This window comes from Lucilia sericata, unplaced genomic scaffold, assembly GCF_015586225.1.
Source record: "Lucilia sericata isolate MDLA Ls3-8-SP2 unplaced genomic scaffold, ASM1558622v1 Contig003105F_arrow, whole genome shotgun sequence".
NCBI lineage: Eukaryota > Metazoa > Arthropoda > Insecta > Diptera > Calliphoridae > Lucilia > Lucilia sericata.
This window is the reverse complement of record NW_023996700.1, coordinates 20,001-39,836: the sequence shown is the minus strand read 5'-3', so window position 1 is coordinate 39,836 and position 19,836 is coordinate 20,001. Positions and strand designations below refer to the sequence as shown.

Here is a 19,836-nt window from a genome sequence, read left to right as displayed (position 1 = left end):
ACTGAACTAGAACTGAACTAGAACTGAACTAGAACTGAACTAGAACTGAACTAGAACTGAACTAGAACTGAACTAGAACTAGATCTTAACTAGAACTGAACTAGGACTAGAACTGAACAAGAACTGAACTAGAACTGAACTAGAACTAAACTAGAACTAAACTAGAACTGAACTAGAACTGAACTAGAACTGAACTAGAACTGAACTAGAACTGAACTAGAACTGAACTAGAACTGAACTAGAACTGAACTAGAACTGAACTAGAACTGAACTAGAACTGAACTAGAACTGAACTAGAACTGAACTAGAACTGAACTAGAACTGAACTAGAACTGAACTAGAACTGAACTAGAACTGAACTAGAACTGAACTAGAAGTGAACTAGAACTAGAACTGAACTAGAAGTGAACTAGAACTGAACTAGAACTAAACTAGAACTGAACTATAACTACTCTAAGACAGAATAAAAACTACACTAGAACTGAAGTTTATTTGTTAAAACAATTTTAAATAAATTTTTGCCACTCTAAGCCACTGTTCCAAATACATTTAACCCAACAATAAAAAAGATCTCCTTTAGCACAACAAAAACATCTCCAATAATATACTTACGCTTATACTAAATTAATAAATTATGTCGTCATTAGTGCTTAATTTGGCTTATAACTCATTTATTTTATTTAAGTTATTTTTGTTTTTTTTTATTAATTTACAAATTGTTTTTCTTTGGAGTTCTATAAAAATTACACAATATAATATTTTTTTACTAATATAAAAATTTTAACTAATTTTACAAATTATTTAAAATAATTTGTGGTATTAAATTATTACAAAAGGAAAATTATTTATAATTAAAAAATATATAAAATTAAAGTAGTCTCTTGCTGTAAAAATTAAACTTAAAATTACAAATATAAAAAAATATATTTACGATATACATATTATTTAAATATTTAAAATGTCTTTATATAAAAGAAAATAATTTGCATAGAATTGTTGAAGAAATTTAAAGTGAAATAATAAAACTATGCTAATTTCAGAATATTGAACATTATTAGTTAAAACTTTTTTACAAAATGGCCATATTACTTTAAATAAATTTTCATAAAATAACATCATTCGCCGATTATTTAAGTCTATAACTGCCATAAAATTTCCAATCGAAAACTGCACTCACTGCGATCATTTGTATGGATTTTTCAGATCTATCAGTTAATATTTATTGAAAACTTTCTCAATTATTCGAATAATAATTTAAATTTAAGTTAAACAATTTATACGTTCAATTTAACAAACAAGTTGGTTCATTTCATTTTGTTTAGTAAAGTTTCATTAATTTTTTAATAAAAAATATTTGGCACAATTTTAAACGAAATATGTATATATACTTAAGTTTCAATTTTTAATTTTGATAAATTCTTAACCTTTAACTTCAAAAAAATATCTTGACATAAATAATGTTTTTAAGAGGCGATTATTGGTTTCAGTTATTCGATGTACGTTCTGGTAATCCAGTGCGTGTTATAACACTCGTGGGTATTTCACTGCTCTGCGTTGTTCGGGGCACTTCAATTGGAGGCACTCTGTAAGAAAATTATTCTCATTACATATTGATTTAATATACATAAATAATGTTATATCCGGATTAAACTAGAACCGAACTAGAACCGAACTAGAACTGAACAAGAACTGAACTAGAACTGAACTAGAACTGAATATAGACTGAACTAGAACTGAACTAGAACTGAACTAGAACTGAACTAGAACTGACTAGAACTGAACTAGAACTGAACTAGAACTGAACTAGAACTGAACTAGAACTGAACTAGAACTGAACTAGAACTGAACTAGAACTGAACTAGAACTGAACTAGAACTGAACTAGAACTGAACTAGAACTGAACTAGAACTGAACTAGAACTGAACTAGAACTGAACTAGAACTGAACTAGAACTGAACTAGAACTGAACTAGAACTGAACTAGAACTGAACTAGAACTGAACTAGAACTGAACTAGAACTGAACTAGAACTGAACTAGAACTGAACTAGAACTGAACTAGAACTGAACTAGAACTGAACTAGAACTGAACTAGAACTGAACTAGAACTGAACTAGAACTGAACTAGAACTGAACTAGACTGAACTATACTGAACTAGAACTGAAGAACTGAACTAGAACTGAACTAGAACTGAACTAGAACTGAACTAGAACTGAACTAGAACTGAACTAGAACTGAACTAGAACTGAACTAGAACTGAACTAGAACTGAAATAGAACTGAACTAGAACTGAACTAGAACTGAACTAGAACTGAACTAGAACTGAACTAGAACTGAACTAGAACTGAACTAGAACTGAACTAGAACTGAACTAGAACTGAACTAGAACTGAACTAGAACTGAACTAGAACTGAACTAGAACTGAACTAGAACTGAACTAGAACTGAACTAGAACTGAACTAGAACTGAACTAGAACTGAACTAGAACTGAACTAGAACTGAACTAGAACTGAACTAGAACTGAACTAGAACTGAACTAGAACTGAACTAGAACTGAACTAGAACTGAACTAGAACTGAACTAGAACTGAACTAGAACTGAACTAGAACTGAACTAGAACTGAACTAGAACCGAACTAGAACTAAACTAGAACTGAACTAGAACTGAACTAGAACTGAACTAGAACTGAACTAGAACTGAACTAGAACTAAACCAGAACTGAACTAGAATTGAACTAGAACTGACCTAGACCTGAACTGGAAATGAACTAGAACTGAACTAGAACTGAACTAGGACTGAACTAGAACTGAACTAGAACTGAACTAGAACTGAACTAGGACTGAACTAGAACTGAACTAGAACTGAACTAGAACTGAACTAGAAACTGAACTAGAACTGAACTAGAATTGAACTAGAACTGACCTAGACCTGAACTGGAAATGAACTAGAACTGAACTAGAACTGAACTAGAACTGAACTAGAACTGAACTAGGACTGAACTAGAACTGAACTAGAACTGAACTAGAACTGAACTAGAACTGAACTAGAATTGAACTAGAACTGACCTAGACCTGAACTGGAAATGAACTAGAACTGAACTAGAACTGAACTAGGACTGAACTAGAACTGAACTAGAACTGAACTAGAACTGAACTAGAACTGAACTAGAACTGAACTAGAACTGAACTAGAACTGAACTAGAACTGAACTAGAACTGAACTAGAACTGAACTAGAACTGAACTAGAACTGAACTAGAACTAAACCAGAACTGAACTAGAATTGAACTAGAACTGACCTAGACCTGAACTAGAACTGAACTAGAAATGAACTAGAACTGAACTAGAACTGAACTAGAACTGAACTAGGACTGAACTAGAACTGAACTAGAACTGAACTAGAACTGAACTAGGACTGAACTAGAACTAAACTAGAATTGAACTAAGACAGAATAAAAACTACACTAGAACTGAAGTTTATTTGATAAAACAATTTTAAATAAATTTTTGCCACTCTAAGCCACCGTTCCAAATACATTTAACCCAACAATAAAAAAGATCTCCTTTAGCACAACAAAAACATCTCCAATAATATACTTACGCTTATACTAAATTAATAAATTATGTCGTCATTAGTGCTTAATTTGGCTTATAACTCATTTATTTTATTTAAGTTATTTTTGTTTTTTTATTAATTTACAAATTGTTTTTCTTTGGAGTTCTATAAAAATTACACAATATAATATTTTTTTACTAATATAAAAATTTTAACTAATTTTACAAATTATTTAAAATAATTTGTGGTATTAAATTATTACAAAAGGAAAATTATTTATAATTAAAAAATATATAAAATTAAAGTAGTCTCTTGCTGTAAAAATTAAACTTAAAATTACAAATATAAAAAATATATTTACGATATACATATTATTTAAATATTTAAAATGTCTTTATATAAAAGAAAATAATTTGCATAGAATTGTTAAAGAAATTTAAAGTGAAATAATAAAACTATGCTAATTTCAGAATATTGAACATTATTAGTTAAAACTTTTTTTACAAAATGGCCATATTACTTTAAATAAATTTTCATAAAATAACATCATTTGCCGATTATTTAAGTCTATAACTGCCATAAAATTTCCAATCGAAAACTGCACTTACTGCGATCATTTGTATGGATTTTTCAGATCTATCAGTTAATATTTATTGAAAACTTTTCTCAATTATTCGAATAATAATTTAAATTTAAGTTAAACAATTTATACGTTCAATTTAACAAACAAGTTGGTTCATTTCATTTTGTTTGGTAAAGTTTCATTAATTTTTTAATAAAAAATATTTGGCACAATTTTAAACGAAATATGTATATATACTTAAGTTTCAATTTTTAATTTTGATAAATTCTTAACCTTTAACTTCAAAAAAATATCTTGACATAAATAATGTTTTTAAGAGGCGATTATTGGTTTCAGTTATTCGATGTACGTTCTGGTAATCCAGTGCGTGTTATAACACTCGTGGGTATTTCACTGCTCTGCGTTGTTCGGGGCACTTCGATTGGAGGCACTCTGTAAGAAAATTATTCTCATTACATATTGATTTAATATACATAAATAATGTTATATCCGGATTAAACTAGAACCGAACTAGAACTGAACAAGAACTGAACAAGAACTGAACTAGAACTGAACTAGAACTGAATTAGAACTGAACTAGAACTGAACTAGAACTGAACTAGAACTGAACTAGAACTGAACTAGAACTGAACTAGAACTGAACTAGAACTGAACTAGAACTGAACTAGAACTGAACTAGAACTGAACTAGAACTAGAACTGAACTAGAACTGAACTAGAACTGAACTAGAACTGAACTAGAACTGAACTAGAACTGAACTAGAACTGAACTAGAACTGAACTAGAACTGAACTAGAACTGAACTAGAACTGAACTAGAACTGAACTAGAACTGAACTAGAACTGAACTAGAACTGAACTAGAACTGAACTAGAACTGAACTAGAACTGAACTAGAACCGAACTAGAACTAAACTAGAACTGAACTAGAACTGAACTAGAACTAAACTATAGCTGAACTAGAACTGAACTGGAGCTGAACTTTTCGCATTCTACTCACTTAAAACTCGCTGTACTTGGTAGATGAGGTGACTGACTCTGCGAAGGTGGATTGCTATACGGTGAATGACTATCCGAAGTAACGTGTGGTCGTGACATATTCAAAGACATATCTTGATGACCAATAGCTACCGTACGTGGAGCTGTGGTAGTCATGTCTTGCAAATCACCTGGATTTGGTGTTTGAGCATTTAGGGGAAGGCCTATAGTTTGCACTTGTGAAGGATACAATGGACCATTCGAGTGCACCATCAAACTACCGCCACCTGGAGGTAAACCTAAAAAACATAAAGTTAAATAGAAATTAAAAATTTATTTTAATTTTGTGATATAGATTGAAGCATGAAAACATACTAGGTAATGGTGGTCTCATCTGTGGTGGGCCGCTATTCTTTGGTTTACGTTTACGTTTTTGTATGCCGTCCTTTTTCATGGAAAGCGGACGATTCATGTTGTGTAGTTTGTAGTACAGACCACAGGCATTGCAAACAGGATTTCCATCATTATTACGACGCCACAAAGTAGTGGAATTAGTTTGACAATTAGCACAAGTAACACCCGTGCGTCTATTATTGGCGGCGGCAGCTGAGGCTTTGGGTTTTGTTTGTCGGGGACCCACACGCACAGTCTGACGTATAGGGCCTCCATAACAAGAAGGACAGTAGCCGTTCGCTTTACTACCCAAAGGAGAATTACATTGTTCACATTTATCCGCCAAAGGAGGTGGTGCTTCATAATGTGTTATGGAACTAGTAGGAGCCCAAGAGCTAGCGGTTATATTGCCCGTTGGATATTCTTCAACCACCTGCTGATGATAATTCTATTTTTAGAAAACAAATTTCAAGTGGATTTGTTTAATATTTTATGGATGGAAAGGAAGAGAAGAAACAAAAAGGGGAAAATGAATATGAATTGATGATTAAAGGATTTGAAAAATTTAGATGCTGAAGCAAATTACTTACAAAGCCCATATTGGAATATTCCACTCCGGCCGTTGGCCAAATACTCTGCTCGGCTACTGAACTATTAACAGAATCAAACAAAGCCATTGACTGATATTGCACTGGTTGCCGCAGTATATTTAAACTGGGATCATTTTTGCTTATCAATTGATTCGGTGCCGGCGATACACTATAGATGGTATTATTTTGACTCAACTGATAGGAGGAGGTGGAGGAGTAATTCAAATAATGAGCATTACCCAAATCTGTAAAAGTTTTCGATTCATTAGGATGTGCATTGGGATCTACCACAGCCGTTTCATAGTACAATGTGGCAGGACCATTACCATTATCGTTGAGAGTTTGTCCAAAACGATTATCTTCTTCGAATCGCAACAAATGAGTGGGATGTGGTATGGCCGTATGGGCTGTACTGGATAAATTATGAGGATTTTGGTGATGTAATGCTGACGTGGGCACGACCATGGTTTCCGTATAGTTGCCGTTGGGTGTAGGACATTGTTGTTGATGTTGCTGCTGTTGTTGCAACTGTTGAGCGGCTTCATTTTGCACTTGATCTTTGTCTATTGACTCGAGTTTAATCGTTCCACCCGCGGGATCGGTTGTACATATAATGGGTTGACCATTTTCATTGGTTGTATAAGTATAGACTGTGGTACCTGGTGGTGGCTGTTGTTCTTCATTGCGCGGTGCCATTTGTACATATTCGGCAGGCGAATGACGCTGGCGTTGATATTCACTAACCGTTTCGGGGTCGTCGGAATCACGATGTACTCTAAGTAGAATAAGAAAAGAATGATATGAATTAGATTTTTAAATCAAACTTTAAAGTAAATTTTTAACTATATTCAACTGAAGGGTCTCTTACATAAGTGCTGGGACTATATCCTCGTCTTAAGATTAGACTATAGTCTCCTCTAAAGATAAGACTATATATAGTCTCCTCTAAAGATAAGACTATAGTCTCTTCCAAACATCAGACTATAGTTTCGTCTAAAGGTCAGACTATAATAATTTCTATACAGCTGACTAGACTTAATCCTCTTCTAAGGAATATGCTATAGTCTCGTCTATAGACTAGACTATAAGCTGACTATATTCTCCACTATGGGGTTAGACTATAATATGCACAACTGACCAGATAATATACTCGACTAAAGACCAGACTATATTCTTGACTATAGACCAGACTATAATATGTACTATGGACTAGGATGTAGTCTCAATTATATACAAGACTATAGTCTCGACTCCAGATAGGAATATAGACTCCACTATAGAACTAATCAGACTATATTCTAGACTATACAGTAGACTATAGGCTTGACTATATCGACCAGACTATAGTCTGTACTATAGATTAGAATAAAGTCTCCAACAGACTCTAATCTCGACTATACATTGGACTGTAGGCTTGACTATATCGACCAGACTATAGTCTGTACTATAGATTAGAATAAAGTCTCCAACAGACTCTAATCAGACTATATTCTCGACTATACAGTAGACTATAGGCTTGACTATATCGACCAGACTATAGTCTGTACTATAGATTAGAATAAAGTCTCCACTATATTCCAGACTATAGTCCAGACTCCAGATCAGACTATAGACTAGTCAGACTATATTCTTACCTATAGAGCAGACTATATTCTGAATTAAAGACCAGACTGTAGTCTCGAGTATAGATCACTATAGACAGATCTTGAGATCTTGGAGCTCTTTAATTGGGAATTAGGATTAATGATATTTTATATCAGTATATTAAATGGACTGGATTTGGAACTGCTATTCGAAATAGCAACATCAATAATTTGAACTTACAATTCTCCGGTTGTTGTTATATATCTACGTTGTTGTGTTCTTTGTATGGGTACATAATCTTCCTGACTGGGATGTTGTTGTTGATGTTGGGGTTGTTGAGGTTGTTGTTGTTGCTGCTGTTGTTGTTGTGATTGATTATTTTGTGTTTGTATTACAGCATTAATGGGTTGAGACTGTTGCGATTGTATAATAGTGGTGGGATTTTGTTGCTGTTGCGCCTGTTGTTGAGTTGAGGGTGGTAACTGCTGCTGCTGTTGTTGTTGTTGATGATGCTGGGTGGTCAATTGTTGTGGTTGTGGTTGTTGCTGCTGCTGCTGTTGTTGTTCAACTACAGTTTGTTTTTCTATAACCGTATTCGCATTTGTATGATTTAAATGTTCTGAACCATTACTTTCCGTTTTGATTTTATCCAATAAATGTGTATGATATTTTTCTGGTGATTGTTGCACTTGTTGTTGTTGATATCTTTGCTGTTGTTGCTGCAATTGATCTTGTTGTTGCTGTTGTTGTTGCTGCGCTTGTGGTTCCATCTGCAATGAAGTATAATTTGAAAATAACTTGTCATTCTTTAAGAAATTGTTTTACAAGTCCTATGACTAAAACTAAATTTTAGTATTTTGTATTTTCTTGTGCTGTTATTTAACATTGTTTATTTAAAAAATAATAAAAAAAGTAACAAAAGTTTTTTTATTTAAAAAGTTTTTTTTTTTTTTGCAAGTTCCGGTGTTAAGGCCGGACATATGTATACGTACGTATGTATGGGCATTTTACCGGCAAGTGCTAAACGCCTGCCCTTTAACGATTTATTTACTTTTCAAATTTCCGTTATAGTTAGTTGCTTTTAGAGTTGTAAAATATGAGTAATCGGTTACTAACACATGTTATTTGTAATTCATAACTTCTTCATCTTCATAGTTATTGTAAATATTATAAGTTAGTTAGTATGAAAGGACGATGTATAAACATCAAATCAGAAGAAATACACCTGGCCCTTAATCGGGCCTGTTGTGTACTCCTTTACCAGTGCTACAGGTGGGAATCGAACCCACCACCTCCGGTCTACCAAAATAAAACTCTTACCATTAACCTACCGGAGGCCACTTTATTAAATATTATTACAAATTAAACGTTTAAATTTTATTTGTTTATAAAATTAATTCGTAATAGATCCCCTGTAATTACCCGTTACTTCTATACAATACATCACTAAACTCCTCTACACTAAACAAATACCACCGCCAACAAAAACAAGTCATCAAATACCAAACGAAAAAAAAGGTGTTAAATTTTTTGACATCACAATTCTTTTTAGGCGGTAAAACATCAAAAATCTAAAATATAGAACTCATAAAAGAAATACTAATTGTCAACCTATAACCAACCTTTAAAACAAATGAGCGCAGAATGAATATTAACGAAAAAATTAACGTCATGAGTTTGTCATCAAAACGTCAATACGTTCGTTTGTTTTAAGTCAATAAATGGCAACAGCCAAAGCCCATTGTCACAGAACTGCTCTAGAATTCCCTAAAAACATACATTAAAAAATTGACTAACATGATTTTTATTACTTTCAAGTTATACACTTTTTTGCCTTGTAACAACTTGTAATATATTTTCAGTGTGTTTTTTCCTACAAGACATCATACTTTTACCAATATTTACTTTACATGCTTGTTTCTTGATGTCTTTAAGACATGATTTACTTTTCTTTTATTATTTTTTTTTTTAATAAACAGTAATGACAAAAAAAGTTATTGACACAAATTATGTGGGTGAAAAAGGAAATGAACAGACAACAAATATTCGAAAAAAATCTTTACCACCCAGCAGTTTTTTAAGTAGATAGTGTATCATTTTTTTGGACTAAAGCCTCCATGCATTAACTTGTCAGATTCCATTCATATATATCTAGAAGGGTAAACAATCGATTGATTACTTAAGATAATATTGGTAAGAGAGGTAAGAGAACTTATCCATTCCCTAGGTGGGTTTGTTGTTAGTTAGCGAGTTCACTCGGATGCCTTCTGGCCCATTGTGATACCCTTAGAATTGTCATTCCTTTATGTTGAGAAAATGGTTTCCCTACCTAATTTCGTTGATTACTTGGTTCTTGCGGTCTCCGTGAAAACCAGCCGGTGTTCCTAATAAAACCGATCATGTTTACTAGTGACGCATCTCTGAGACAGTCCAGATCATGGAGCTCTACTAAGATAGAGTAGTCTGTGCTCTTGTAAGACTGGGCAGTCACATAGAAGGTGTTGTACCGATTCCACTTCTCCTCCCTTCATCCAAACAGCTTTTGCAGTAGCTGTGGGTAGCCCATACGTTCCGACATATGTCCAATCATACAGTGTCCAGTAATTATACCAGTTAGAAGCCTAATCAAGTTCTTACTAAGAGACAAGAGAGTCCTATTCGTTCTCAGAGTGGGCCAGAGCAGTCTCGATATTCTACAAATGGTAATATTTGACCACCTAAGTTCCGTCTCACTCAAAGTCCAGTCATCTATCAATTTTGATAGGGTCACCAGTGTGAATATCCCTTTGCGCAAGGGTTAAGTCTTGGGACGACCCATTAGCTGCGCATTCATCAGATATTTCATTTCCCCGGATGCCCTCATGTCCTGGAACCCATATAAACTCTACGTGATGTTGTGTCAGTTGTGCCAATGATTGAATACAATTCGAAATGTTCTAAAAAAATCTTTACCACCCAGCGGGTTTTTAAGTAGATAGTGTATCATTTTTTGGACTAAAGCCTCCATTAATATGCATTAACTTGTCAGATTCCATTCATATATATATCTAGAAGGGAAATCAATCGATTGATTACTTAAGATAACATTGGTAATCTAGGGTATAGGGAACATATTATCCAAACCAAGAGATTTGTTCGTTTTAAGAGAACTTATCCATTCCCTAGGTGGGTTTGTTGTTAGTTGGCGAGTTCACTCAGATGCCTTGTGGCCCATTGTAATACCCTTAGAATTGCCATTCCCTTATGTTGAGAGAATGGTTTCCCTACCTAATTTCGTTGATTACTTGGTTCTTGCGGTCTCCGTGAAAACCAGCCGGTGTTCCTAATAAAACCGATCATGTTTACTAGTGACGCATCTCTGAGACAGTCCAGATCATGGAGCTCTACCAAGATAGAGTGTTGTACCGATTCCTCTTCTTCTTCTTCTTCGTCCAAACAGCTTTTGCAGTAGCTGTGGGTGAGTTCTTACTAAAAGACAAGAGAGTCCTATTCGTTGTCAGAGTGGGCTAGAGCAGTCTCGATATTCTACAAATAGTGATATTTGACCACCTAAGTTCCGTCTCACTCAAAGTCCAGTCATCTATCAATTTTGATAGGGTCACCAGTGTGAATATCCCTTTACGCAAGGGTTTAGTCTAGGGACGACCCTTTGGTTGCATATTCATTAGATATTTCATTTCCCCGGATGCCCTCATGTCCTGGAACCCATATAAACTCTACGTGATGTTGTGTCAGTTGCGACCATGATTGAATACAATTGAGAAGACATTTCGATTTAATAAGATTGAAGTTAAGAGCCTTGATTGATGCTAGGCTGTCCAAGTATTCTCGGATTCTTCTCGCGGCTGTTTCGAGGCATATATCTCTGTTTAGAATCCTCTCTAGACTAGCCTGAGAAGTGTTGCTCAAACAACCAGTGATTGCAAAACATGCTAGTCTTTATACCTTGTTTAGAATAGAGAGTTAAGTCTTGGTATCCATCGCTCTCCACCAAACATGTTGTGCTCTCCTTTATCAGTGCCTCTGATGGGAATCGAACCTAGACTTGACAACTAACCTACAGTAGGCTATAATTCGGTCGAATGTACATTGATATTGTGGAGATCAAATGGTGTGAAGCATGTCTTTCAACATTTTTAAAAATCTAGATACTTAATAAATGTGTTTAGATCAGTGGATTTCTCACTATATTTCACGCGTGGAGTTCCCAAACCCTCAATATTAACAGCACCCATAAACATATGTACATAGATGAAACAACATTATCTGCTACGTGTTAAGAAGACTGAGTCTTGCGGACGGAAAATCGACTTTAGTAACACGACCCTATTCACAGATTTTTACCAAGTCGTGGTTGAGCGATTCGTTGAAAGCCTATAATTGAATGAATAAGAATGGCAGATGTTGCTCTCATCGGCAAAAAGAGCAGATATAGTTGGATGTTTGACATAAAAGGCCGTTTATGAAAATAAGAAATAGATTAGAGGCAAGAACGAAGCCTTTTTTTTCACTGAGTTAAACTTGAATGGGTTTGATGCGATCCCATAGATCATATTGTGCGATCTCTGATAAAGTTCATAGTAAATAGAAATAATTACCTACACCATACCAAATTCTACCAAACGCTTTGGAAATGAATAGAGCTAGAAATTTATATTCGCCAAATTGGTGATTGGACTGAAAGACGCTAATAATCCGGAAGGAAGGCTGGTATATCTGTCGTAGAACGACGTCTACAAAAGCTATACTGGCGGTTGTTAGGTAAATTGTTGGTCTCTAAATACGGATCAAAATGGAGGTTAATCATTAGTTTCTTTACTTTAGAATATGAAGAAGAGATTGTTATTGTACGTTAATTTCCGGGTTTTATAGATTCTCTCTTTATACCCTACACCACTTTAGTGGGGAGGGTATATTGGATTTGTGCTGATGTTTGTAACATACAAAAATATTCGTCCTAGACCTTAAAGTATACCAATCGGCTTAGAATCGTTTTCTGAGTCGATTAAGCTATGTCCGTCCGTCCGTCCGTCTGGCTGGCTGGCTGTCCATGTAAACCTTGTGCGCAAGGTACTGGTCGCAATTTTCAAGATAATTGGATGAAATTTGGCACGCACGTTTTATTTGACCTAAGGACGAAGCCTATTGAAAATGGTTAAAATCGGTCCATTATTTCACCTAGCCCCCATACAACAGAACCCCTCGAAAAGGGCTTCTGAGCTCATAATTATGTTAAGTATACAGATATATCGATAAAATACGGCACAACTAAGTTTTATAGAAGTCTTGATGACCGTGCCAAATTTCATGAAGATCGGGCCACACTTGACCCTAGCTCCCATACAAAGTCCCCTTCAGAAAATTACTTGAATGTCCCAAATTAGCTTATAAACACAAATATCGTGATGAAATTCAGCACAATAAAATATTATGTCAATATAAATATATTCACAAAATTTTATCGGGCTTGGTCCATATTTGCACCTAGCCCCCTCTTTCAGAAAATTAGTTTTTCATCCATAAATTGCTTAAATGTATCGGAACAAGGGAATATTGAAGATAAATGCTTTATTATGAAAAATAAATCACATTTAATATTCATAACTGGTGTAGGGTATCATATGGTCGGCCACGCCCGACTATAATTTCTTACTTGTTTTAGGGATTGGCATTACTTATTTATGTATATTCTAGATTTGGATTACGAAGATAATTGGGGTCTAAGATGGAAAAATTTATTTATTACAACAAAAAAATTCTCGATTATTCGAATAATTTTTATTCAAATTGCAACTTTTTGTTCTAAAATCAAATAGAAAATGATTAAATTTGTTTTCAAAAGAAAATTTTGGACAAATTTTGAAAATATTTCTATCGATTTATTAAAGATAAAAAATGGGTTTTCATTTGATATTTCTTTAGCATGAGTCACTGAATAATCTTAAACGTTGAATTTGATAGATGAATCAATCAATAAATTTAAACTGGATAAAAAATATACAAAATTCTAAAGTTCAATAATGATTACTCATTAAGCAAAGTTTTGAAAAATTAATTGCATTTAAAATATAAATAAAACAACATTAGTCAAAGTATATAAACAAAAAATTAAAAAAAAATCACAAATAAATTTTACTTATACAAGCATTTAAACAGTGTCAATCAAATTTAAAAAAAGGTAAACATTTCAAACGTCATTTTACCATACAAGATAAATGTCAAAATAAAACGTCATTTAATAAAATATAAAATAATTGCATAAAATATCACCTAAAAACCTGTGTTAATGTTTATAGTTTTATCACTGATAGCGATAACTCAATACAAGATAATGTAAGACATTTATCGATAAAACACATGCAAAAAATATAAAAGAAATATTATTCTAAACTGATATTTATAGTAAATAAAAACAAAATAAAACAATATTTAACATAAATAGTAGAAATCTAAATAACAGTAGTTTTAAACATATTTAACATAATCATATTTGATATATGTTTAAATCGATAGATAATACACCATTTTCAAACTGCAAATATTTATCAATTATCTATTTGACAGATCACGTCACCGTTTAAAGTAAACATATAAGGTTTTATGCTCTCTCTTTAATGTCATCATTCATATTATCTCTTCTCTCTAGGGTTATCGATCTGTAAATATTTGATTATACATTGTTGTTGGGTTTTCGAGAAAAACGTGCCAGAATTTTTTAACTGATTTAATATTTTATTTCCATTTGCCACTTATCTCACGTGAGTTAAGGTTTTATCTATACAAAAAAAATTCCATATTTGCTTATGAATACACCAAAAAACAAAGAGTACAGAGTGAAAGAAAACAAAGTTTTAAAACCTCTAGACACGTTAATATCTTATCCGAAACTTTCGATTTCAATAATATTTACAAATCACTGGTTATTGAAAGTTTCTGTATACAAATCGCAATTCACAGTTGGTCGTTGAAAATGTGTCATTAGAGTATTTTATAGTTTGTAAATTATTTTATTTTTGTGCAAAAATACTCCTCGTAATCATTATTGTAATCTATGTGTTTTTTTAACCAAATGTGTAGTATTTAAGTTATGTTATCTTTTGCAAATCGTAAAAGTATATACTTGAGATAAGTTTTAATGATTTTAAAGGTCACGGGCAAGTGTTTTTAAAACAAAATTTATAAGAAATTTTTGTAATAAAGACATTTTTTACATGTACTTCTTATCACTATGGCTCTGATATGCACTTCTACAAATAGCCATTACACATGAAAGTAACGATTTATTAAGCACTAGATACCTGCAGTTAAATCAAATTGGGGCCAAGTGTAAGTACGGCTTTACTTAAATCAAGTACAAAACTCTTGATATAAGTGCAGAAAGCTTAATTTGCATTCATTTTTTATCGATTAACTTGATCTTACAAAGAATTTTTGATTTAGAATCCGTTGCAGATTTAAAAGCAAAGCAATTGTCTTGCAATGATTCAGAGACTCCGTTCTGGACGTGACCACGTCAGAGAATTTAGTTATCCATGGCCACTAACTAACTAACTAACTAACTAACTAACTAACTAACTAACTAACTAACTAACTAACTAACTAACTAACTAACTAACTAACTAACTAACTAACCTAACTAACTAACTAACTAACTAACTAACTAACTAACTAACTAACTAACTAACTAACTAACTAACTACTAACTAACTAACTAACTAACTAACTAACTAACTAACTAACTAACTAACTAACTAACTACTAACTAACTAACTAACTAACTAACTAACTAACTAACTAACTAACTAACTAACTAACTAACTAACTAACTAACTAACTAACTAACTAACTAACTAACTAACTAACTAACTAACTAACTACTAACTAACTAACTAACTAACTACTAACTAACTAACTACTAACTAACTAACTAACTAACTAACTAACTAACTAACTAACTAACTAACTAACTAACTAACTAACTAACTAACTAACTAACTAACTACTAACTAACTAACTAACTAACTAACTAACTAACTAACTAACTAACTAACTAACTAACTAACTACTAACTAACTAACTAACTAACTACTAACTAACTAACTAACTAACTAACTAACTAACTAACTAACTAACTAACTAACTAACTAACTAACTAACTAACTAACTAACTAACTAACTAACTAACTAACTAACTAACTACTAACTAACTAACTAACTAACTAACTAACTAACTAACTAACTAACTAACTAACTAACTAACTAACTAACTAACTAACTAACTAACTAACTAACTAACTAACTACTAACTAACTAACTAACTAACTAACTAACTAACTAACTAACTAACTAACTAACTAACTAACTAACTAACTAACTAACTAACTAACTAACTAACTAACTAACTAACTAACTAACTAACTACTAACTAACTAACTACTAACTAACTAACTAACTAACTAACTAACTAACTAACTAACTAACTAACTAACTAACTAACTAACTAACTAACTAACTAACTAACTAACTAACTAACTAACTAACTAACTAACTAACTAACTAACTAACTAACTAACTACTAACTAACTAACTAACTAACTAACTGACTGACTAACTAACTAACTAACTAACTAACTGACTGACTGACTAACTAACTAACTAACTAAAATTGCCGATAAATTGATCTGACCTGCCATTTGCCTTCTAAGTTCGTGGGGTTTGAAACCTCGTGGCGACATAAAGTTCTTTAAAGTTCAATTCATGACGTGGGCTCAGCAATGCTCCAAAAATTGGATTGAATTATTCAATTATATTATTTTTAATTTGTTTTATCGTAAAATGTTTAAATAAATCATTTTGGAAAAATCTTGAAACTAAACTTGAAACTAACTAACTAACTAACTAACTAACTAACTAACTAACAAACTAACTAACTAACTAAAATTGCCGATAAATTGATCTGACCTGCCAATTGCCTTCTAAGTTCGTGGGGTTTGAAACCTCGTGGCGACATAAAATTCTTTAAAGTTCAATTCATGACGTGGGCTCAGCAATGCTCCAAAAAATGGATTGAATTATTCAATTATATTATTTTTAATTTGTTTTATCGTAAAATGTTTAAATAAATAATTTTGGAAAAATCTTGAAACTTAAGATTGAACAATTAGAAAAGTATATGTAGTCGGGAAAGACTGACCACATGATACTCTACACAATGAATATATTTTAGAAATTATTTATTTTTCATAAGCTTTTGAATTTTACCTTAATTCCGATGTATTTAAGCAATTTAGTGAAAAAAAAAAGAAATTGTCTATAGGAGGCTTTATATGGGAGTTAAGGTCAAGTATTGTTATGCTGAATTTCATCTAGACACTAATGGTTATAAGTCGGTTTTGTAAAAGGGGTTTGGTATGGGGGCTGGATCGATAATGATTTATGCTAATATAAAACTTAGTTGGAGAGATAGAAGTATATTTGACGTAGTTATGAGCTAGAAAGCCCAAATCGGAAGGTCCAGTTGTGAAAGTAGGTGAAATAATTAACCGATTTCGATTTTGCGGCCTATACCTTGCTCTCAAGGTCTGCCAACCGGACGGACGGACATATCTAGATCGACTCAGAAAATGATTTCGAACTTAAAAATTTTGACAAAATTTTCGAATTCATTAACATTAATGTGCTTCAGATATAGAACATTTTTAATAATTTTTATTAAAAGCTACAAAAATGTATTTAAGTGAAATACAATCATAAGTCATGGTCCATTTATTAATTATTTTATTTCTTGTTTTACTTCAATATAAATAATAATCCGTAAAAAACCTTTATTAACCCGATTTTAAAAATACATAAAATTACCTATTTAATGTTTATTTTACATTAATTTTAATGTATAAAATATAAATTTCGGTGTAAATAGTGTTAATATTTAAAATACGAACTAAAACCAGAATTCATTCATAAAATTTCTGTTTCAACTTCCTTTAAAAAGTCATATATTACCTGTTATATCTAATAGTATGTAAGTGTAATACTAAATATCCTTTTTAGACCTTACTTATGTCCTTTGTATTTTATTTATTTAGTTAAGGTGATAATATTGTCAAATTGATAAGTAATTTAGTTTTCAGTTGTCCTAAACATTTTATGAATGAATTTTATTTTCTTACTTTCAGGTTTGGATGTAATGTAATGACATCCTAATGGATTTAGGCGACATAATTTCTAATCATTTTAATTCTGTTCGTTCTTTGCCTTTTTTTGTTGACCCAATGCCATGTGTTTTTTTTTTACCGTCAAGAGTGCTGTAATACAGTGACACTTTTAAAATGAAAAAAAAAAAAAAATTAATTGACGGTGTCTGTGTTTCTTTTGTTGTTGCCTGAGTTAGTGAGGAATTTTGACGCCACTTTACCTACGGATCTTATTTTATTTTAACTGCTCGTAAAGATAATGGATCTTTCAGCTTTTATTTTATTTTATTTTCATCTTATTTTGTTAAATTTGTTCTGTTTTAGTTTTGAATTTTAAAGAGTTTATTTTTTTTGTGGCTGTTTGTTTCAATTTAAATTGATTTTGCATTTGGGTTTTTTTATGGTTGATTGTTTGTTTTTTATTGTTGATTTATAGTTTTATGATATTGTTTTTGTTTTCCTTTAGGAAATTTTAACTCTTTGCGATTATGACTCATGACAAAAGTTCTTCAAGATAAAAGAGTGTTTTTTTAATAATTTTCAAATAATTAATATTCTATTAAAACATCTCAAATATCTAGTTGTAAAATTTGAATTTTTGTAAAATTTTAAAGAATATAAATATTTGAATTTAAAGTCTTCTAAAAGCCAGTGAGATCGGCATCTATAGTGATCTCAAGCCGATAAAAATTCTCTATTTAAATTAAAATATCTTTAACGCAGATCTATTCAGTAACTGGTTTGCTTTTTAGATATCTGTACAGATCTGTCTTATATTTAGATGTGTTAGTTGTTTTCTCTATTTTTGCCAATCACTGCTTCAAACCAGGAGAAGCGTAAAAGCAAGTGCTTCAAATGAGAGAAAAATTTCATTATATTAATCCTTTATTCAATTCGTATATCGAAAAGAACGGTAACAGTGGAAACGTTTCGCAATTTTATAAAATGGCTACCATCTTCAGAACTATCATCAACAACTAACATAAACTTATCTCAAAGTATTTGAGACCGCCCCAAAAAACGCAGCGGGCCCAGCGTGAACGTTGTTTGGGTATTGGTGGGGGGCACTACGTCAAGCAAGGCTCTTAAAAAATACAGCCGAATAGCTCTTAACTTTCGGCGAATTGACCAAAGGCGATTATAGGAGACGTCATCAATGTATTTTAAACATATTAGAAGGCTATACCAAAACTTCGTACTTGTCTGATTGCCTACCAGACATAGATTTTTTCGGCAACTTTGCGACACTTATCCCAGATAGAATATAATAGTTAAGCGGGATGTTATGTCTCTACAATGGGGTACCCTAGTTGTATCCAAAAATTGAAGTATACTACGGTCTACCTAATCACAATACTATCTTCCAGGAACGCTAGATTAAGAAAATAGGGTTCCTGCAGACATTAAAATCTTTACTGACAACTAGAAGACAATTAGGGCGATATTATTTGATGGAGCCGTAACCGGGATAAGCTTACGAAAGATCGAATGTAATTGTCTTAAAAGGAAGGAAACTCGAGGAATTAGAGAGAATTCCATACGATCGCTTGTAAGCCTCATGAAATTGATCCAAATATGTGTCCAAGGAACTACGTCCAGGAAACTTAGTTTCTGAAGACGCGATGCATCGGAGGATATCTGTCTATTTATCTATCTATCTATCTATCTATCTATCTATCTATCTATCTATCTATCTATCTATCTATCTATCTATCTATCTATCTATCTATCTATCTATCTATCTATCTATCTATCTATCTATCTATCTATCTATCTATCTATCTATCTATCTATCTATCTATCTATCTATCTATCTATCTATCTATCTATCTATCTATCTATCTATCTATCTATCTATCTATCTATCTATCTATCTATCTTATCTATCTATTATCTATCCTATCTATCTATCTATTCTATCTATCTATATCTATCTATCTATCTATCTATCTATCTATCTATCTAT

At 32.2% G+C, this 19,836-nt stretch overlaps 1 protein-coding gene across 4 annotated transcripts in view; it reads right to left on the bottom strand.

Annotated features, from left to right (window-relative positions):
* Positions 1-1,343: 1,343 nt before the first annotated feature.
* LOC119614589 (GATA zinc finger domain-containing protein 10) overlaps positions 1,344-19,836 on the bottom strand; it is a 23,070-nt gene continuing 4,577 nt past the window's right edge. The window contains exons 2-6 of one of the 4 annotated variants that reach the window (XM_037970701.1): positions 7,918-8,447; positions 6,094-6,868; positions 5,486-5,951; positions 5,133-5,409; positions 1,344-1,583 (exon numbers count right to left, since the gene is read on the bottom strand). In XM_037970701.1, coding sequence (XP_037826629.1) covers positions 1,484-1,583; positions 5,133-5,409; positions 5,486-5,951; positions 6,094-6,868; positions 7,918-8,447 — 2,148 coding nt within the window. In that variant the 3' untranslated portion in view covers positions 1,344-1,483. Of the gene's footprint in view, positions 1,584-3,948; positions 4,568-5,132; positions 5,410-5,485; positions 5,952-6,093; positions 6,869-7,917; positions 8,448-19,836 lie in introns of those variants that run through there. The other 3 variants (XM_037970702.1, XM_037970700.1, XM_037970703.1) reach the window with 3 other exon arrangements.